At 28.8% G+C, this 24,140-nt stretch overlaps 1 protein-coding gene across 1 annotated transcript; it reads left to right on the forward strand.

The window, feature by feature from the left end:
* The first annotated feature begins 21,302 nt into the window (after positions 1–21,302).
* On the forward strand, positions 21,303–23,442 carry LOC101206954 (probable acyl-activating enzyme 5, peroxisomal). Its single transcript, XM_004148861.3, has one exon. It carries the CDS (start codon positions 21,511–21,513, stop codon positions 23,239–23,241), a length of 1,731 nt encoding a protein of 576 aa, XP_004148909.1. The 5' UTR covers positions 21,303–21,510; the 3' UTR covers positions 23,242–23,442.
* The last annotated feature ends 698 nt before the right edge of the window (positions 23,443–24,140 follow it).

Raw genomic sequence — 24,140 nt, forward strand, 5'->3', positions numbered from 1 at the left:
TCAATATCTTATATCTCCTCCGGACTCCCGACTCCCATCCTTTATTTGTTTATTTATCTTTCAAATTGAAATCTCGAAGTAAATAAAAAAAACTACATTGAGTATAATAAAAAAGAATAGAAAGGCATCTTGATATTAACATCCATAGCAAGGAAAAAATAAAATAAGTACAATACCTTATAAAATAAACTCTATCAAATTGCAAATAAATATTCCCACAAAGAATCGTGAATCTCTTAGGAAAAGTACAAAGAATTTGAAGGAAGAGAAAAACAACATCTTAATAGATTACAAAATATTTCAAACTTGAAGCACTAAAAAAATTGTGGGGATAAATTGCATCCAGCATGTAAATTGAGAAAGTTGAGTATAATGATAATGTACCGAAGTGGAAACTATCAAAATTTAGAAGACAATAACTTTTTGAATTCTCGGATAAAACATCGGTTTACCGTCAAGCCTTTAATTGAGAATTAAAATCTAAATTATTGTAAATGATTATTTTATGTGGCGTAGTCATCTAAATATAAAAGTCATATCATCATTCCGCTACAAAATTAACGATAATGACCAAAATATATTATTTTAAAAAATTCCAGAGCTAAACAGACCTTTTTAAAAATTCACCAACCAAAATAAAAGAAAAATTACAAAGTTTACGAAAAAATAAAACTTACACATACATTTAATTTTTATTTTTTAAACGGTCATGACCACAATCAATCATATAATTTTTTAGTATACGAATAGTTGAAACAAACAATCAGTCATCCAATTTCCAAGAGAAAGTTGCATATAGTTACCACTCACTTAGAGCATAGTTAATTAACAAGTTTTGATTACATATTTAGCAAAATTGTATTTAATGGGTTTTTGTCAATATTTTGATTTTTATTATTCCTACAAAAAAAAAATCCTTATAAGAGTCAATTAATTCCTTATTAAAATTCATTTTTAATACAACATGTTAGGTATATAAATTTAAATTAAAACTTTAATTTCAAACAAAGAAGCATACATAATTACTACCTAATTGCTTAGTTGGAGCTTAAAATTAATTTATTAGGTAGGACTATAGTAAATAAAATTATATGTAGAAAGAAATTAAAAGTTAAATATCGAAGGAAATGTATTAGGTAGGACTATAGTAAATAAAATTATATGTAGAAAGAAATTAAAAGTTAAATATCGAAGGAAATGTAAAAAATCTATTTTAGTTTGTAAACCACTTTATTTAAATAAGCAAATAAATAACACATTTATTTAAGAACTTTTATAAGGTCGCCAAACTGATCACTACTGCTAGTATTATAACTAGAGACACCCACAAAAATAGCAAAAATATATATATATATATATATATATAATAACAAGGTTTATATCACTACATTTTCTAAATTACAAAAAGTAAAAAATTTAAAACCGACAACACTCTAATTACCCTACGATAACTCTTTGATAGCCTTCTGATAGTCGTTTGATATTACTAATTACTTGTCATATTTGTCATATTCACACTATACAAAAAAAGTGGTGTCATGAACTAATTTTTTTCTAAATGCTTTTGTCTTCTAATACAACTTTTTTTTAATTAATTAGTCATGATTTTTTTTTTTATGGAAGTTAGTTAATTGAATGGATATAGTGTTAGTATTATGACTTTTTAAGTTCATAGGTTTGAATTATACCCATTCACTTAGTAAAAAAAATAGATTGTTTCAGTATATTTAGCAAAAAAAATAACCCTTGTCAAGTTTCTAATTTTAGGTTAAGTTACTCTGTTTATTTTAGTTTCAATTGATGTTCTAGAGTTTAGGGTTGGTTTGAAATGACTTTAACAAAAATATTTTGTTAAGAATGCATTCTTACTTAAACACTTTTAATTAGAAGAGAAATAATAGAGTACAATTTGAAAATTAGAAAATTTTAAAAATAATTTGATTTTTAGCAAAATCGCATAGGTTGAGTTTTTTTTTTTTGTAAATTTTCAATCGATTTTACGCCTTGATAGTCTCCAACTCAATTTTTCAGTTATAGTATATTTATGCAGCTTAAAACAATAGAATATAACACATACAGTGTATTTGCATATGATTCAATTTTATAATAATATTAAATAGATATTTATGTTTCGGAGTGATCTCATTTAACCAATATAGGCTAGACTAGATTCATGCCTTCAATATATACAGATTATCGGATTTGTACACTTCAAATCAAATGCTTAACAAATTATTTTTAATAATATATATTTATTTCACACTATTTAATTCACACCATAAATCATTGATAATATTATTCCTTCAAGGTACGTTTCATAACTTTTGCTTAATGAGGCCAAATATCATATATAGTGTATTTGCAAACTACAATCATTTGGGAAAATATTAATTATGATATTTCGGGATTGACAAGATTTTTTCAATATCCCCTAAAATATATGCCTATAATTCATAATAATTTTTTGGATTTTTGGAATTTTAGTATTTCAATCAAATTAATTAACATTTATTTATTTAATTCTTAAAAGATATTTAATAAAGATTCCCCTAAAAAATTGCCAAAAGATTTTCAACCCTTCCTTATTCATTAGCTGGATTTCATAATATTTGATTAAAATAATGACAATAACTAATTCAATATTTTTCGTATGATTTATATTTCAAATTATTTTTAAAAAATTATTAGATAATAAATAGTACATATGATAATTAATATAAAAAATGGTTATATGGTTAATATAAAAAATGATTATGAGAATTTCTACCATTCCCGAGTCATTATATTTCATCCCTACAATCATGTTAATTATGATTATACACTTATTTAAGTTGATTTTTATTAAAAAAATTAATTTATTGTGCCTCTTGTATCGAATAATTATTTTTTCACCTTGTGTTTTTTAATTACGTTAATATTCATATTTATTTTAATTAGACGTTTTATTTTGTTTGTGGCGTTTTATTTCCAATCATCTTTGCTATCCATATCTGAATCAAGAAGTATAATATGTGTTTATACTTTTTTATGTAGGATAATATAGGTTTTACAGATACGGTGTATTTACATTATACAAATAATGAGACCAAATACCATACAGTCACTAATATAGTGTACTTGCAAACTGCAATCAATTTTGAAAAATGTGAACTAATTTATGATATTTTCGGAAGTGGCAAGATTTTCCCAAATATCTCCTAAATATCTGTCTATAATTCATAACCAATTTTTGAATTTTTAATATTTAAATCAAATTAGTTAACCTTTATTTATTTAGTTCATAAAATTTATGTTTAATAAATATTTTCCCTAAAAAATTGGGAAATTTTCAATCATTTCTCAATCTAATCCCTAAAATAATTGCAATCACTAACTTAAATTTGAATTTGTTATATTTTAAATAATTTATTATATACAATATTTTCAAATTTGTTATATTTTAAACAATTTATTAAATTAGACATAAGATATATTTTTAATACCAATTTGAATTTAAATTTGAATATATATTTTTAATAGCAATTTGAATTTAAAATTTAAAATTTAATTATGCTTCAATGGTATTTTTGCAATTATTTGAATCTTCATCTATTAGGTTTTATTAAAGAAAAGAAAAAAAGGAGATTGAGAGAGGAGCAGCCGACCAGAGACAAACACAATGAGAGAGATAAATTTTTTATTGCAAACAAGAGAGGAGAAGAGTTCAAATGAATCTCGAATGTATGAAGAACTTGAAGAACTCACCGATTTGAGTGGACGAACTCACCAATGTATACAAGTTTTGAATTCTATGGTATAATTTCATGATTTTATCTTTATTATAATATCAACTATGCTCTCCTTTTGAATTCTTCGATAAATTGATAGTTCCAAATGGTTTTCAAACTTTCTCTAGGGTTTCAAATGAAAGAAGAAAGTAAGTGGCCAAAATCCAAGGAAAAAACGATCACTTGTAGAGATTTTAAATTTTGAGCTTCCCATTAATGACAATTTTTCTAATCTTTATGTTTTTGGGAAAAAATTTTATGCAGCATGTATGTTATTTCAATTACAATGTATTTGAGATTTATGTGAACAATTGTATTTTACATATTGGTTAGGGGCATTTGAGGGATTGTTTCATTTATTTATTTTTCTAATTTTTATGTTTCGCTATTTTAACAATTTAAATTTATTTTGGCTATTTTGTCAAAGTAAAAGTCATAATTTGTCATTCTTCTTGACAGCCCTGATTAAAACTCCTTAAAATACAACCATGCAGTTGCAACTAGGGCTTAGGCCATTGGCTAAAGAAATTTGTGAAGATTATGAAGAAATCGTGGATAGAGAGAAAGATTTGGAAAATTTTAGGGGGAAACTAGGGCTTTTTTTTTTTTAGAATTTGAAGAAAAAAGGAAGATTATAGGGAAAAAAGAGGGAAATTTTTTATTTTAGAAATGGGAGAAAAATGAAAATTTTGAGGAAAAAAAAGAAAAGGTTTTATTTTTAAAAAATGGAGAAAAAACATATTACTTGACGTTTAAAAAATGTCAAGTAATTAACATTAATCTTGACGCTTTTAATCGGTCAAGTAGAGAAAATAAAAAATAAGAAATTGGGCGTTTTTTCACTTTTTGTTATTCTTGACGTTTTTTTCTTCTACTTGACTATTTTTATTAAAGCGTCAAAAATATCAAAACTGCAGGCGTCAAGTAAAACCAGTTTTGTAGTGGTGTTGTAAGATAACAATTTTTCAAAGATGTTTTTATATAAAAGCTTGTTTTATTTTATATATATTTAAAAGAATTATTAATTTTAAATTACAATATGGAGGTGACGGGGAGTTGGTCGAAGGTCACTGAGGATGGTGGTCAGAGGTGGCCAGCAGTAGTCATAGAAGATTATCATCAAAAGTTTGTCGAAAAATAGTCGCTATAGATGGAGGTCGAAGGTGATCGACCGTGGTCGTTCAAAAATGATGATCGAAGGTTGGCAAAAATGATTGTCGGTGATTATTGGAAAACAATTGTCAGAAGTAGGCTGGCTACGGTTATGGAAAGTTAGTTTTGTCAACAATTATTAGAAAAAAATCACCGTAGGTTGGCCAACAACAATTGCCAAGAAGGGGATCATTTGGAAGTTGGTCGTTTGTGGTCGCTGGACAACAGTAACTAGAGGTTGATTGGTGGCGATCGTCGAAAAATATTGGTTAGAGGATTGCCGATGACGATCACTGGAAAATAGTGAGTGGAAGTTAGCCAACAAGGGTAAACAAAAAAATAGTGATAGAAGGTTGGTTAGGAAGAATGTGAGAAAGCAGTAATTGAAGGTTGGTCGATAACAAATTGCCAAAAACGGTGATCGAGGGTTGTTGGTTGGTATTAGTCATTGAAAATGAGTGGTGAAAAGTTGGTTGATGATCACGGGTAGAAAGTGGTTGTGAAAGTTTGTGTAATATCCCAAATTGTTAGGGAAACTTTTATATCATAAATTATTTGGTTAATTAAAAGAAGTGAGCATTTAAATTGATTTGAGATATAGAAAGAAAATGTTTGTTTTGGTAGAAGTGGAAGGATTGAAATTAATATGTGTTATATATATATAGTTTTTTGAGAGAAAAAAGAAAAAAGAAAAAAGAAATAGAAATAATAAGGATTATAATAATAATTATTAATGGGTATAAATGTGTAGGGCTTCGTTTATTTAAGGAAATAAAAGAAAAAAAAACTATATTCTTTTCTAAAAAGACCGTAGGCGTCTTCACTCTGCAAAGGGTTCTTTATAGATAGAATTTATGAGGGAGAAGAAAGATTTAACAAAACTCCACACACATATATAAAATTAAAAGTTCCAACAAACACCCCAACTTAATTCAAACTTTCAAAATCATATCAAAAATAAATTATTTAAATGCAAAGGCCTTCTTCAAGTTCTTTGTTTTGGATAACTTATGAAGATCGAGTTCATTATTCCACTAATCTTCCTTCAAAATGTACGGTGGTGCTATAAAAAATGTATACCATTACGTTTTTTTCTTCAGTGTCAAACAACTCAAAACTTCAACCACATTTACGTGTAATACTGTAATGTCCTAGATTTAGGATTCAGATCGGAGATTTGGAATTTAGATCTCTGACATTCCTCTGCATTCCCTACCACCTAGGGTCGAGAGTGAAAGTTCTCCCCACAAATCAACACGAGTTCTTTCATGATACTTTGTCCTCACTCACATGCATTCTAGGAAAATTCCCAGAAACTAAGCACACTCAACTTTAGAGTTCCTATGATCGAGCCACCAAAAAGGAAGGTGCATGCACTTTGTTGGTATATGTATTAACTTTTAATTCTTTTAAGTCTTTCTTAACATGACTTTCATGTGCTCAAGATCCCTCTCATTCAGATGTGATACAGGTTCATTCATGTCTCCCTACTAATCTCAGGCGTTACATGTCCACCAGCTTCTGCTTGGTTCGTCCCCGAACCACATCTTACTGGGAGAGGTACCACTCTGATACCATTTGTAACACTCCAAGTCCAGGATTTAGAATTTGGATCTCTGACATTCTCCTACATCCCCCACAGCCTGGCAGCATCATGCTTATTATTCTTAAAGGCTTATTAGAGTGAAAGTTCTTACCACAAACCAACACAAGTCTTTTCAACATGCTTTATTCTGACTCACATGCATCTTAGAAAAATTTCCAGGAGATCACCCAACATAGATTGCTTCAAGCTAAGCACGTCTAACTTTGGAGTTCCTATAATCGAGCTATCAAAAAAGGTGTAAGAGTTAAGTCGTTACAAATACAATATCTAGAAATGTTTCAACGAAAGTAAAACGTTACGTTCTTTCAAATTAACTTTCAAATAGCGAGTAATATTGGATCTTGCATTTATTAAAAGAGTCACATTTTGATAACAACACGTTTGAGATAGGTTGATCCACCCATATTTTATTCATAATGTATACTTTCAAGAAAACATTTTATGGAAATAGCAATCCGAATATGTTCAAATTGATAAATCTAGTACGTGAATTTTAGAAATTATTTTAGTTAAAATGTTATATTGTAAATTAAAATATAAGTATAAAATTAGATGAGGAATTTCCTAAACCTATATTTTAAAACGGACAAATTATATTAAAATTGTAATTTTGAAAACTATTTATCATAATAATGGTCTTTTAAAAGTATTTAGAAAAATAATGTAGATTTCCTTTCTCTTCCTTTTTTCATTCTCTCTCCTATTTGGCTTTTTTCTCTTCTATGGATGAGTCTCGAAGACTTTGCCCATTTATTTTTCTTTTTTTTTTAATTAGTTTTCATATATTGTAAATATAACTACGTACATATCCTAACCTACGATAAGTTATCAATTTTCTTATAACTCTTCTTCAATTTCATGTTGTAACATTCATCCCAATGAATTCCATAATGTAACTCATGCCGTGGTATATCCTATAAATAGAGGTATGTGATGCTTTTGTAAGACATACCACAATTGAGTTCATTTGTTCTCTACTTCCTCTCTTCTTCATTCTCTTCTTTTGTGTTGTTTCATTGTTCTTATTTAGCTTCTTTATTCTTTATTTTATAACACATTATCAGCACGAGTCTCACCACTTTGGAGATTGTGTAAAAATTGGTTTTGATTCATGTTAAAGATCCACTATAATCTTCTCTATAGTTTTGAGGTATTTAGAATCTCGTTCAAGTATGGTAAGTGTTTTAATTTTGGTGACTTTGCATATGTATGTATTTGGTGTATTCATCATTTATCTTCTCACCACCATCATTCATCTTTCTTGAATTTAAACATAAAGTTCAAAGAATACGGGTACTCTACATTAATCATATATGTAAAATTATGTGTTTGCAAAATTGATTGTTAAAATATATTTATATTTTACATTTGATTTAGTAACATTGTAAAACTCATACAACGTTTTATGTGAACATTAAATATTGAGTTGTGGCTTAAAAGACATTTGTGAGTTTTTAAAAGAGATTTTTTTTAGAACTGTTGCTTTGTATTTAAGTGAAGTAGACTGTTGTTTGTCTCCAAGTTTCTCAATCATATTGAATTTGTTTAGGCATATACTTGTTAGATTCCAAACCTCATCCCTCTTAAAATTTCGACTTTTAATTAGTTTATTACATATAATATATGTTCATGGGTCTTCATCACGATCTTTTATTGTTGAGGATAAGCATTTCATGAATTGTGGGTAAAATATCTATATATATTGTTGAGGAATACAATTTTTATTTGAGAAACTCAAACAACCTTATTTTGAGTGATTCAAGATAGAAAAAATATTCATAATCAAGTATTTCTTGACTTTAAATTTTTAGTTAATTATTCTTATAGATTTGTCAAATATACTATATCATTTTAAATATAATTTTTATGTTTGAAAGATTTGTTTCGGATGGTTTGTGATTTAGTTTATCTTTTCATATCTTCCAATATAATTGTTTTATATGGCCAATTTAGTTAGGATATTTGTTTTTTTAATTAAATCGCATTCTATTTTACAAATATTGTGATAGTGCTTATCTATTATATGTTAAAATTACTTTTCAAATATAAGAATAAATTTTTAATATTTTCTTTACTTTTACAATTTTTAATATCACAAATTAGTTAATATTTTTCAAAAATTTGCAAATACAGTATGATATTTGGTATCATTATTTGTATAATGTAAATACAAGTAAAACACGTATTATACTTCTTGATTACACATACATAACAATGATGATTGGAAATAAAACGTCACATACAAAATAAAACGTCTAATTAAAATAAATATGAATATTAATGTAATTAAAAAACACAATGTGAAAAATGATTATCAGATACAAGAGACACAATAAATTATTTTTTTTAATAAAAATCAATCAAAATACGTGTATAATCATAATTAGCACAATTGTAGTGATGATAAAACTTTATTTTTAAATTATTTTTAACCATACGTACTATGTATTATCTGATAATTTTTTAAAATAACTTAAAATATAAATAATACGAAATGCTTAATTATGTTTGCCATTAAGGATATGATGCAATATTTGAAATCAAAATATTATGAAATATAATGATTTGGGAATGATTGAAATTATCATAACCATTTTTCTATTAACTATAGGTAGTATGTATTATCATATGAAAATAATGAAGTAGTGATTGTCATTGTTTTAGGGGTTAGATTTCATAATATTTTGAATGAGGAACGGTTGAAATTCTTTTAGCAATTTTGTAACGGTTGAAATTCTTTTAGCAATTTTGTAGAAAAATCTTTATTAAACATGAATTAAATAAATAAATGTTAATTAATTTGATTTAAATACTAAAAATTCAAAAATTTGTTATGAATTATAGGCATGTATGGGATATAGGGAAAATCTTGTTAATCCAAATTAGTTAATATGTTTCAAAACTAATTAATTGTAGTTTGCAAATACACTGTGTCTATGATTGTGTGTTATTTGACAAATACATTGTATCTGAAAACACCTATTATCCTACTTAAAGGAAATAAACGAAAATCCACAAAATTGTGTAACACCAGTTTTGTCAAAATTCTTAATATCTTTTAAATTTGCTATTTTTAAGTTTGTTATATTAAATTTTGCTATCGTCACATTTATCACTTTTTTAAAAATATATATATATATATATATATATATATATATATATATATATATATATATATATATATAGTAAGTCTACCCCACAATCTAACTTTCTTTTCTCCTTTGTAGTTACTTTCTTAACTATATTTTAATTTTAAATTATCATATATATTTGTTCAAAATAATATTAAAAAACATGATATATTAATATAATTGTCACAAAGTATATATAATATCAAATTTGATCATAACCTACTGTAAATCAATAAATTCATATCCTAATTTTGGTAGGATCAAAATAAATCCTACTCAAATCATCTATAATTGTTTCATATGAGTTATCTAATAATTGCTTATTTCTTCTCTAATATTCAATTTTTTATTGGACTTAGACATTACTAATGTAAAGTGAGAGTGATACGTTTCCTTTGACCAAAATTGATTTCATATGCATGTTACATATACGTGTGTGCAAAATGTAGAGAGTAGTAAAGGGGTGAGCATAGATATTGGAGAGAGATTTGCATGATCATGTACCAAATTTAAATGATGTTGGTAAACGATTGTTTATATGCATAAGGAAAGAAAAATGACATAATACTGACAATGGAAAAAGAATAAGGAGATGCGTAGAAGATGAAATATGACAAATAATAAAAAAAATTATGAAAGAGTCACGAAGAAACTACGAATAAGAAGATGTGGGAATATGGAGAAGCATTAGGATTAGAATAATCAATAATATAAAGAAGATGTGCAACCATTCAACTCGAAATTCAAAACTAATAAAGGCAAATCTAGATTTTATAAAAATATTAAGTGACTTCATGCACACACTAAATATGTTTTAGTTTTGTTATATATATATATATAGATAGATTTAAATAACCATTTTTTATTTATTCAATCTAATTTAATTTTTGTTTTTATATGATTTTTTTATTAATTTAAATTGTATTCTAGTATTTTTTTTATAATAATTAATTATGTATATATTGTTTGTCGTCTTTTATATAGAAAATGACAATATATATGTGTCATTTATATTATTCACAAATGAACTTATGAATGATCTCTGTGTAAACCTAAATCACTTGTATGTGAGTCTGCCATCATTGTGTTAAGGCATGTCATCTTTAACTATTTTGTTATTTTGGTGAGTATTCGATTGAGTTTTGATACTCCCATCAAATATCTATTTTTTTTTATCATAAATAATTTAAATTATGGATTTGGTTTATTTCCTTTTGGTTTAATTGATTTTATTTGGATTGATATGGATGATTGATATGTTAAGACGAATGATATATTAATCGCATGTTAACGATGTTCTGACTGATATTTCTGTCATGTTATGATATTTATGATATGTTACGTGTTATGGACAAAGGTTCTATTAACTTTATCCAATCACAAGCAATTACTAAAAATTTACAGGATTCAATTAATACAAAATAAATGTTAGAACAATAAATATCCATAAATTAAAAAATCATAAAACATAAAATTTAAAATTAATAAAAATGTTGGAAGAAATTTAATCTATTTAAAAATAGAAAGAACACATATTTTTAATAAATTTCAATAACAATAAAATTGATTTTGATAAAAAGTAACCTTTTTCGTTGGAGAAAAAAAAAGATTAGTATTAAATTAAAAATTAAGAACTTAGTTTTTGAAAAGGAAAAAATAAAATTCAAATTGATTAAAGATAAAAAATTATATAAAAGAAAGTAGAATTTAGTTTTTAAGAATAAAATTAAAATTCATAGAGATAAAAAGATTATATGAATTTTTTTTATAAAAAATACAATTTAGTTTTGAGGAATGAAAATAAAAGTTAAAATAGAATTAAGATAAAAAAATTATATGGAAAAAAAAGTTGAATTTAGTTTTTAAAAAAATGAAATTGAAAAAAGAAATATATATATTGAAGAAGTAGAATTTAATTTTGAAGAAAAAAATAAAAGATAAATTGAATTAGATAAAATATGAGGTAGAAAATTTTATATGAAAAGTAAAAAAAAAATGGAATTTTGTAAAAAATAGGGTTAGTTTTGTAAATAGATTTAAAAAAGTACTATATTAATATAATTATTCCAAAATTTAATGAATCCCAACAAACTCAACAATTTTAGTTTCTTCGTCTCACAACATAACAAAAATGTGTATAAGAATATAAAGATATGATGTGTGATAAAAGCTTCGTGGTCACATCTTCCTTTATACCCAGAAATTAATGAATCCCAACAAACTCACTTCCTTCTTCTTTTTCAACTCAATCTTTTGTTTCTTTCAAATTTCCATCACTAATAAATTATTTCCTTTTTTTTTTATTTAATTTTAATTTTAATTAAAAATAGTAGTTAATGATATAGCAAAACTATCCTTAACACACTTGTATCACTGATATATTTACAACATGGTCTATCGGTGATAGACTTATATAATTGATAGAATTTGATAAATTTTACTGATTTTTTTAAATGTTTATATACTTAATTTGCAACTATCTCTTTTAATTATCCATATAAATATACATATATCTTTAAAAAATTGAGATATAACAAAATAAAATAAAATTAAAATAACATTTTAGATGAATCAACCATAGACTTACTATTAGTGTTTACGTTATCGCTAATAGACACCAAAATTTTTAGTGTTTATTACTAATGGATTATGATATTTTGCTATATTTTTTATTGAAAACTTAGCTTAGGTATTATGAATTTCTCTTTTTCTTTTTTTCAAATATAGAACTTTGGCTATTTGTGGAAAAGATTGGAGTACACACGTCGTTTTTTATTGGTAGCTTTTCCAAACAAAATTGTGGTATTTAACTCCTTTTGTTAGTGGTAATTAATGCATTTCATTACTAACCACACAACACAACCATCTCCTTGGTTGGCGGATTTAGTATAGATTTAGGAGTTCGAGTCCCTCTCAACTTTGATGTCTTTATAGAATATAAATATAAACAAAACTAATTAATATTTGATATTTGTAAATAGTTTAGTGGTAATTATGTTTGTCCGAAGCCCCTCGTCGATAAATTTTCTAGATCCGCCACTAGTCTCGTACCATCCCAAATCTAAACAATAGTGTATCAATATTCCATTGTTTTTTTTTTCAAAATGTTGAATGAAAAATTCTTTACACGATAACATTAAGCGATATGCTATGATATTTGATAAAGACCAAGCTATATGGTAAGAGTCCTATACGATAGAGTTATCATAATTTTGTGAATTATGTGATATTGAAATCATGACTATGAGGTAATACTAGCTATGCGAAATGCTAGAATACCTCATCGAATATGCTGACATCCTAGATGAACAAGTTCAGATATAATAAATGACATGATTTTTATTACATAATTAAACAATCAAACATTTTATTACTGTTTTTTTAGTTAATGTTCAACATAATCTTCCATTACTACAAACATTTCCAAAATTAATTTTTAATGTTTCTATTTGTTTTCTCACACTATATAAACACCTCTGCATCTTTATCTTGGGTGTGAGATTATATTTTACAAGAAAAATACTCTCTTTTGAACTTCATTTTTATAAGTTTTTCGAGCAAACAAAGTGTTTATTTTGAATGTTCAGATTTTGATTAGATTCAGTGCAAAACTAATTGAAAAACAATGTTGTTTTATCCTGAGGACGACGAGACAATAAAATTTGTTTGCACAAAGGAGCAGAGCTGCGAAATGTCTTAAAGAAAGCGAGATTTGCGACTCAGTCGTTATTGTAACTTGTTTCTATTTTGCAAGTACACATTTTTTGACTAAGCGACAGACGAGGTGATAACTAGGCATTTTGATCAACAAGCGAGGTGATAATTTGACGACTTAACTATTAAGCGAGCTGATTAAAGAAGGCGTTCTAACAGACGAGATGCCAATGCATTACGTGAGATACAAAGCAAGGAAGTCCGCATTATGTCCAGGCATTAAGACTTCTCAACACATCACTCCTAGGCGAAGTGCAACAATACAAGAACTTTTATATTTGTTAGATTTGGTTGTAGTCAAATCAAAACATCCACCAATATCCAATGATTTTTGTTGAACATCATGTACTAGATCTTTTATATCTAGTACATGATCTTGAACAACCATTATAATAGTTTGAAATAAATAAATAAATCTTTTATATTTGGTACACAATCTTAAATCAAATAACAGTTTGAAAAAAGAATAAAAGAAAATCTGCAGAAGAAAAAGAGAAAAAGACGATGAAAAGGAAATGGATATTTTCAGAAAAAAGATCAAACCTGAAATATTTTTAAAAAATTGTCGACTTCATGAATTTTTTGATTTGGTTACACAAGCCGAAAATATTTTGGTGTTTTTATTATATTTATGAAAATTTTTCTAAAATAAAAGTAAAAATTTATTCAGAAACTTTCTAAACCTATATATTAAAGTTTATACTAAAAAGTGGTTAGTGTTTTTACATGTTAGTTTTACTTTTCCGAGATAGTTAATATCACTTTTTTTTCTAAATTATTGGAAAATACTTTCAATAATGACTAATTTTAATAAGTATAACATAAAGAAAAATATTTATACTCGGGGTAACAAAATAAAAAAGTCAATGAAATCGGCCACTTTTTAAATATATTCAAAGTTTGTCATTCCTTTCCAATCTTCCTTTTTCTCTTTTTCTACAATTTTTCTTTTTCTTTTTATCTTCTTTCTTTCAATATTTTTTCTTTTATATATATTTTTGAAATGATGATATTTGTTTTCAATCAATAACAAATCTTGTATAATATTTTTTGTTCTACATCGTGTACCAAATCTAAAAAGATCTTGTTACACGATCTTGAACAAAGTATCGTTGGTATATTAGTAGACAATCATTTAGATTTAACTACTAAATCTAAACACAAAATCGTGTATCAAATATAAAAGATCTTGAAAAAATTGTAGGAATATTGATACTTTATATTTGAGTACACGATCGTGTAGCCAAATCTAAAAGAATTTATTTGGTACATGATCTTCAAAAAAATCGTTGGGATATTGGTAAACGATAAAAAAAGATCATTGGATAATAGTACACGTTCGTTTAGATTTGACTACGCGATCGTTTACCAAATTAGTAGTTTAGATTTGGATACATGATCGTGTAACCAAATCTAAATGAATCTTGCCAAATATATTACATGCGTGAATGACCAATTAATCGCATGTTAACGAAAACATTTTTTATATTTTTCATTATAGACCTGTAGATTTTTTTTCATTTTCGAAATTATTCTATTTGGTGTAAGTATTTTGATAGTTTGTTATATTTTAAAAAAAAACCATTTTAATGATTTTTAATAGAAAATGTGATTAAGCATATAATATTGAACATTAAATTGAATTTAAGGGCCTAAAAAAAAGATTTTAAAAATGTGGTGTCAGTGCCTTTATTTGACCCACACACATTTTAATTTTTTCTTATTAAGAACATTTTTCGACCGTTTTGAACGATAGTGCCTTACAATAGTTTGAAGATTATAATAGTGTGAAAATCATAATAGTTTATGTTTAAAATGTAGATTATTATAGTCTGTATTATTATAAACTGTGTTTGGGTGGAGATTACCGTAAACAGTGATATCATAAGCTTTGTTTGGGATGAAGACTATTATAATATGGGTTATTCATTATAATTTTTTTTTCTACATATATAACTGTACATGAAGTAAATATTTTTCTTCAATCGATTTCATTAAATCTTGTTAATTATGATGTTCATTCAAGAAATTTAACTTTAAACTTGATTTTCCACTCTCTTTTTTTTTTGGCAATGCATATATATACATAGTAGATGAAAAACACATAAACCCTAAAAGAATATTATTAAATCTTCTTAATTAGGATCCTTATTTGATAAATTTATGGTAAATCTTCCCAAAGTAATTTTCTCATATTTTTAGGTTAAGCTTAAATAACTACAATTTGCCTGCAAGACAAAAAACTATATATAAATATATATTCACTATGCTTAACTTCACTATATATATATGAATATATACTTCTTTTCTTTTGACACTCAATTTCAATACAAAATTATTACGTGTATCAAGTTTGGTAAATTTAACGATTTTGTTTCTGAACTTTCAAAATTAATAATTCAAATTCATCATGTAAATTTATGTTTAAATACTTTTTTTCAAGAATTTGTTTTCGTATTTTTTCTGTTTATTTTATTCTTCAAAATTTGATCTTTATACATTTCACAAAATTTGAACACGTGGCTGCTTTTTTAGAACTCAAAGGCCAAAAAAAAAAATTGTTTAAAAAAAAACCAAAATTTACCCAAGTGAAAAGTATGTTATTTTAAAAAGTACACAGAGTAAAAAATGTATGAATGATAAAAATATTTCTACTATTTGATAAACACTTAGCTTCAAATTGATGGTTTTAATTATGGAAAAATCAACCAAAATGTTAAAATTATAGTTTATGAAAGAAATTATTTTTGTGATTTAAAATAATCTTTCATTCTCCATCTTTATTCTCTCTAAATATTTAGCCATATTTAAAATAAAATTGAAAAAGAAACAACTTTTAAGTAAGTCATTTTATTTTCTTAGGCATGAAAACTAAACAACAAATTGAGTTAAATTTTTTTATAAAAACACTTATTTGAAAAGTATTCTCACATACATCTAGATGAACAAACAAACAAATATTGTGAATTGAAAGAGTAAAGCCTCCAATTGCTTTCATAACAGACTGGAACTTATCAGAATCTTCTAAATAAGCAGCAGATTAACAGCAAGTATTGATCTGGCAATTAACGAAAAAGAGAGAAGCCAAATTCCCATGAACTGTGGAGAAAGATATGGTGGCAGTTGTCGGTAGGGAAGACCTTTAACAACAATACACTTTGCCCATTTTTCATTTCTCCCCCATCTCTTCAATTATTGCTGTTGCCAGCTCTCCATCCATTTCTTCCCCCCATCACCTTCAAATCCCTTTTCTTCTTAAACTTTAAACTCCGTTTTTTGTTAAAGTTTCAAGAACAAGAACCCATCCTCCATTAACTTCAACATATCTTTAATCTAATACATCTATACATAACCTACCACGATGATTTGTCAACGTATTTGTTCAATAAATGTAATGAACAAATAGAAAAAGAATACAAGTCAAAGTAATTGAAAAGAATTACCGTCGACCATTTTCATTCACTACAAGAAATCGGAGTTCTCTCGATCTCGACATGCATCGGCGTAGATTCCCAAAGGTGTCGAAAAAAGGAAAAAAGGTCTTCAACCATACGAAGCGCTGTCAGGATAAAAGTCGACAGTATTGTGTCGGCGGACCCATTCCCGACATGCAAGCGAGACAACGTCGAGACTTCCTTTCTCCCGACGCTACTATTGCCGATAGTCAATTGATGTCAGGAAAAAGGCACTATCGACGTCTCGTCCATACGTCGGGAGAAGAGCATTGCTAACGTCCCATTTAAATGTTGAGAGAGGGCTTCTTGTGACACCACGTTAGAAGAACCTTGTCCCGATGCATTGTTCACTACATCGGGGACAAGTGTTAGTCCTGACGCTTTGCCTACGTCGGGAGATATTTTTAAGGGAAATTACTTCATATGACAAAAGTTTTTAGAAAAAGTAGTCAATAACACCTTTTTTTTTTGCATATTGCAAATATGACAAATATGACAAGTAATTAGATATATCATACGACTATCAAAGAGCTATCCGAGGGCTATCAGATGACTATTCGCTTTTAAATTTGCTAGTTTTGCAATTTAGAAAATGTAGTGACATAAACTTTATTATCATAAATTTTTTGCTACTTTTGCAAATGTCCCTATTTTTAATATTGTTTTTCCAATTTATTGAATTTACTTTTAATCGTGTGGTACTCTTTTCGATTTCGATTCAATTTAAATTGAATAAAATTGTAAAAAATAAGCAACATAAAATTAATAAATAATTATATAAAATACGAAATCAAAATTTATATTATAATTAAATGTTAAATTGTTGAAAAGAAATTACATAGAAAAAAATGCATTGATCTCCTAATGGTACAAACACCATGTTCCCATAAGTCCACACTTACGATGACATAAAATTAAATTTAGATATATATCACTAAAGGTAAATTAAACAACTTAAAAGTTAATATTTCATAACTCTTTTAATTCTTCAATCAATGGTTGGAGGTAAACATCAGTATTTCTACTAGGAGATCTTGGACTGGGTATGAACAATGAAATGAAAAATTTGGGCTCTTTCATGCATTTCCAAGGTGGCAAATTGTAAGGAATTAACACCACATGCCACTTACTATATAAGGTACTCAAATTTCCAAACATATTAAAACATTCATAAGATAACCCCAAACGAACGTTCTGTGAATTTGAAGCGAATTCAAGAAATTCACAATCAAAATGCTTCTATCCCTCTGCGTAAGCTAAATGTCTAAACACATCTTCTATTTTTGACTCGTTTATCTTTATGTCATCTCATGTCGGATGAGCCCTCTTGCGATATAAACAATCGATGTAATATTGTTGTTAACGGAAAGTAGCGCAATACCTTGTGCAAAGTTTTTTTCTTTTTGTTAGGACTAACCTTGCACCGAGACTCACAACACGTTGGACAATGTTGCAAATCGTCAAATTCTTTTCAGTACAATACACAGTCGTATTTGCACACATGAATAGTTTCATATCTCACACTCAAGTCACGTAATTTTCGTTTGGCTTAGTAGAATAAACCAGGGATAGTAGTACTACACATTGAAAATGTTTCTTTTAACAGTTCTAATAACACGTCAAATGACTTATTACTCCAACCGTTGAAAATCTTAACATGTATCAACTTAACCAAAAGTTCATGGAGAAAATTTTTACACAATACGGGTATTGCTCACTACATGCTTCATTTAATAACTCCTGAAATATCTTTGTTGTCTCTTGTTCTACACCACTATTAAATCACATGTCATTCTCCAAAACTTTCTTTGTTTCTTCTTCGTGTTCAATCGGAGCTTGTAAATCATGAAACATACCAACATTTCAGTTTCTTCATGAAAATGGTCATTGCTACTTCCTTCATCAAATATTTCTATATATACCTCTACGCAAGTTCACTGACTCTCCATGATATACTCAATCTGTATAAGAGGAGGATACTCCAATCGTTAATAAATGTCGCTCCACACCCTCTAATGAGTCATAATTTGAGTTCATACATCTCTTGCATGGATACCTTGTTCTTGTTTGTTTGTACTCATTGACGTCATCCTTTGCAACCTCTTAAAATTGGGACACTCCCTCTCTATACTCAATCAAGAACTTGTTCCTAAGTTTCATCCAACCCTTGTCCATCGTTAAAGACCTAGTAAATAGCTTTGATTAGTCTTATATTCCTCCTCTCAAATGCTCAAACTTATACTCCATGAATAAGTTACACCTCACAAGTATACAATATCCAACTCTCACTACAACTAGGTTTAAACTAAAAAAACTACCATAACTGCATGATGGCAAGAACAATATAACCACATATTACTTCAGTCTTTCCAAACTACCTAACACTTCCAATTGACAAGCTTAACAAGTTACCTAACACTTCCAACAATATAAACTTAATTTAACACTTAATTCCAACAAATAAAATATACTAACAAATTAAAAACTAAACGCTACCATATTTGTAGGATACCGACAACAAATCAATCAAAATGACTCGGCTGCCCCCCTCAACAATTTAAAATATTTAAACTATTTCAACAATTAAAAATATTTAAACTATTTCAACCATTTAAAAGTTTTCAATTTCGACAATTTCGACAATTCAACAATTCAACAATTCAACAATTTGAAATACAAACCTAACAATTTCAACCCTAAAACCCTAATAATCTCAACCCCAAACCAATCACAATTTCAATACATTTAAACATAAGTTTCAACATGTTACCATAAACCTATAACAATTTCAATATACATTTATACATACAATTTCATTCCTAAACTTTAAACAATTTCAGTACATGTAAACATAAGTTTTAACCCTAAACTTATAACAAATCTCAATATACATTTAATACATAAAATTTATTCAAGGAATTTCAATAAGTTTAAACATACATTTTAACAATTTTAAGTCAATCCATGCAAACAAATTCAATATACATATAAAATATATATGTATTTAACTTAAAAAAAAAACAAAAAATAACAAATAGTTTATCGGAATGTATAGCAGCGACGACGAAATAGGACGACGAGCTAAGGACGGTGAGCGACAGAGCAACTAGGCGGTGATGGCGAATGGACAATGGACGACAGAGGACGACGATAAAGGCAAAGACAAACAAATCTCTGTCTTGGTCTCTAACCCTTTCTTTTGTGTTTCAGTTTTGTGTTCCTTATATTTATAGGAGACCTTCTGATACACCGTGAAAACATTGCTAGATCTCCACTTCTTTTGAGACCATAATTGAAACGTTGGGCTTAGTGGGGACCAGATCCGACGTTTCACTTACGTCGTTGAGAATTATCCCCACCAATCTTGACGTTTTATTCATGATATCGAAAAAAGATTGAAATAATTATTTAAATAATGTTACATTTTCGTGGAAGTGGCCAACATAAACATCAGAAATAGTGACCAAATTTGCAAGGTTTGCATGCATACGTCACTGCGGTGAACAGTGGAGGGAGCTATAAGTTTTTCCCCACCCCACCCCACCCTAGTACATACCCTAAACAGCCCTTCAAGTTTTTTCTCCTACATTTGGACTTTTTCCTTTTTCCCTCTCTTTCTTTACTTTCAAATGTCATCTCTTTGGGTTTGAGTTTTCTTCTCTTATAAACATTTTTATGTTTCAAAGTTTTATTTGCCATCCAATACCAACAATTTTGGGGAATAAGAGGATCAATGAGAAAAAAAAGAATATCAAAATCTTGAATTATTTGAATTCTAAAAAAACCTTCAATTTTGGACTTCAAAATCGCAAACTAAATTATTGTTGAAAAAGAACGTAAATTTCTCCTCAAATTTCTTCCCAGAAATTGATGAATCCAACAACTACAAGAATTTAAGAAAAAACGTGGGAAATGTGTTTGACAGTTTCATTAATTTTTTTGACCACCAAAAATAATACTGAAAGTATTTATCTGTTAGAATCAAGGAGGTTTAAAAATGAAATTTAAGTTTGCTCACCAAGATTTATTGACAAAAAGTAATTTAAAATTTAATGAATCCCTACAAACTCACCTTCTTCTTTTTCGTGTATTCATGTAACTCATTACATTATCTTTTGTTTCTTTCAAATTTGGATCAGAAATAAATTTTTTCCTTTGTTTTTTTTTGTTTTTCAGTTTTTGACAACTCAGATTATGAATTCCTGTTTTACCTTTTTTTCAATTATGGAGGCCAAAAGATTGGAATACACAAACGTCTTTTTCTGTCAGTAGTTTCTCCTAACAAAATTGGGGTATTTTAACTCATTTGCTTAGGTGTGTAAAATTGACTTTTACCAAATATACTTTTGACATATTCATTTCCATATTAATTAATTGTTTTAGCAAATCGAGGTGTTAATTAATGCATTTGATGACTAAGGAGAGAACAGTTTCCAGCATTCCTATTTATTTATTCTCAAAAGAAAAATCATTTCCTGCAGACCTGTAGGTAGAGTTTTAAACGATCATTTGTTTTCCCAAAAAAAAAACAAAGTTATTTCTGTTCTTATCATACCATCACCATCATCTTCTTCATCGTTATCTTGTAAAGTTGGTTGAAATTTCATATTTTGATCCAATCATATATTTCTCATCTCTCCCCTTTTCCACTCCATAACTTACAACTAACATCCCATTCCCATTTTATGTACAGAGGAGAGAAACAGATCAACAATCATACGACCACATCTCTCTCCCTACCAATTTCAATGGAACATTTGAAGCCAACTCCTGCTAATTCCTCTCCCCTGACTCCAATTGGTTTTCTTGAAAGAGCTTCTCTCATCTATGCTGATTCTCCCTCCATCATCTACAGCTCCACCACCTTTACTTGGTCCCAAACCTACCGCCGATGTCTTCGACTCGCTTCCTCTCTTTCTTCCATTGGTATTCACAAAGGTCATGTTGTTTCTGTTATCGCTCCCAACACTCCCCCCATGTACGAGCTTCAGTTTGCTGTTCCCATGGCTGGTGCCATCCTTAGCTGTATCAATCTTCGCCTTGATGCTCGAACTATCTCTGTTCAACTGCGCCACAGTGAGTCCAAGCTTCTCTTCGTTGATCAAGCCTCTTCTGGCTTAATTTCTGATGCCTTGGCCTTGTTTCCGCCTGAGGCGAAACGACCCTTGCTTGTTCTCATATCTGATGATGCTGCTGTTGAGGATTCGGCGTCGTCTGTTGCGATTGGAGGCGATGTTGTTGATTTGTATGAGGACATGGTTCAGAAAGGGGATCCTGAGTTTCGATGGATACGGCCGGTGAGTGAGTGGGATCCGATCGTTATGAACTACACTTCTGGAACTACGTCATCGCCAAAGGGAGTGGTTCATAGTCATAGAGGAATTTTTACGGTGACGCTTGATTCACTTATCGAATGGGGCGTTCCTAAGCATTCGGTTTATTTATGGACCTTACCGATGTTTCATGCTAATGGATGGAGTTTCCCTTTTGCAATTGCTGCTGTCGGAGGCACAAATATTTGCATTAGAAAATTCGACGCAGCCTTAATCTTTTCTTTGATTAATCGCCATCATGTGACACACATGTGTGGAGCTCCAGTGGTGCTCAACATGCTAACTAACTCCCCTAACAATCGACCACTTGAACGACCAGTTAAGATTCTCACCGCCGGAGCGCCACCTCCTGCAGCAGTTCTATTACGAACAGAGTCATTGGGGTTTGACGTTAGCCATGGGTACGGATTGACAGAGACCGGGGGGTTGGTAATATTTTGTTCGTGGAAGTTAGAATGGAATCAATTGCCGGCGACGGAGCGTGCACGATTGAAGGCACGACAAGGGGTGCGAACTCTAGCAATGGCAGAGGCAGATGTGTTGGATTCAGGGACTGGAAAAAGAGTACAAAGAGACGGAGTTTCAATTGGAGAGATTGTTATAAGAGGGGGATCAATGATGCTTGGGTATTTTAAAGACCCGGAAGCAACTAAAAAAGCAATGACAGAGGAGGGGTGGTTCTTCACGGGAGATGTTGGGGTGATGCATCCAGATGGGTATTTGGAGATAAAGGACAGATCGAAGGATGTGATTATAAGTGGTGGAGAGAATTTGAGTAGTGTGGAAGTGGAATCAGTTCTGTACACGAATCCAGCAGTGAATGAGGCAGCGGTGGTGGCGCGGCCAGATGAGTTCTGGGGAGAGACCCCATGTGCATTTGTGAGCCTGAGAGAAGGACTGACTCGGGTGCCTACAGAGGAGGAAATTATTGAGTATTGTAAAGGAAAGTTAGCAGGGTTTATGGTGCCAAAGACGGTGGTTTTCATGGAGCAGTTGCCGAAGACCTCAACTGGAAAGATCCAGAAGTTTTTATTAAGAGAAATGGCTAAGTCAATGGGATGTTCACCAAAAAGCCGGTTGTAGAAGGACACCAATATTATGTTAAGGATGAGGAATAAATGTTATCCACTTCCACTTCCACTTCCACTTCCACTTCCCCATATAATTGTTCTTAAATCATTGCCCATCCATCCAAATTTGTTTGCTTTAGAGTTCAATGTTTTCTTGGAATGTTATTCATACTTTTGCTCATCTGCTTTTTTTTAATAACCCACTGTTTGAACACACCATCCATTGTCTTTTTTTTTTTTTTTTTTTATCAATTCATACAACGGTTTAATGAAACTTTAATTTTTATAATTAAGAATTTAGAGATTTAGTACAATTATACATTTTATGGATGAAAATGTCCAGAGTTTAGTTTAAATTTTGATTCAAATCCTGTTACGTCTATTTAAATAGACTAAAAGAATATCCACGTGCATGTGTAATTATTACTCTCTTTCATTTCTAAGAAAGAAAATAACATTTTTTTTAATAATGAATCTTTTTATGAAAGTCTTCGCTTTGTTTTATTTATATGCAACACTCAACAGGGAAGTCTTTGCAAGTGGCCTTTACCGAATACCATTACTCAAACAAGAAGTATTAAAGTTTGCTTCTTCTTTGCGTGATTGGTTGTCATGTGACAACAATTTGGCAGTTTGCTAAAACCCAATACACTTCTCTCTGCGCTTACAAGGAGTACGGAAAATTCTAGGCTTTACTTTTAGGTCAATTACAGTTTTTTACTAAAATTTGAGTTCGTGGGTCTTCTACGTAATTGTCAATTTTACATATTTAACCCTACCCTCTCTTTTCGTAATTATTTTACATTTTATATTTACTTTTTCAATGTTAGATTCATACCCTAAATTATACCATTTTTTTAAAAAAAATATAACAAATCGATCAAATATTTTGAACAATTTCCAACAACAAAA

The sequence above is a fragment of the Cucumis sativus genome, chromosome 5 (genome assembly GCF_000004075.3).
Source record: "Cucumis sativus cultivar 9930 chromosome 5, Cucumber_9930_V3, whole genome shotgun sequence".
Classification (NCBI taxonomy): Eukaryota; Viridiplantae; Streptophyta; class Magnoliopsida; order Cucurbitales; family Cucurbitaceae; genus Cucumis; species Cucumis sativus.

Bases quoted from the DNA above. Each gene is read 5' to 3' on its own strand.
- LOC101206954 (XM_004148861.3), top strand. From the start codon at position 21,511: ATGTACAGAGGAGAGAAACAGATCAACAATCATACGACCACATCTCTC.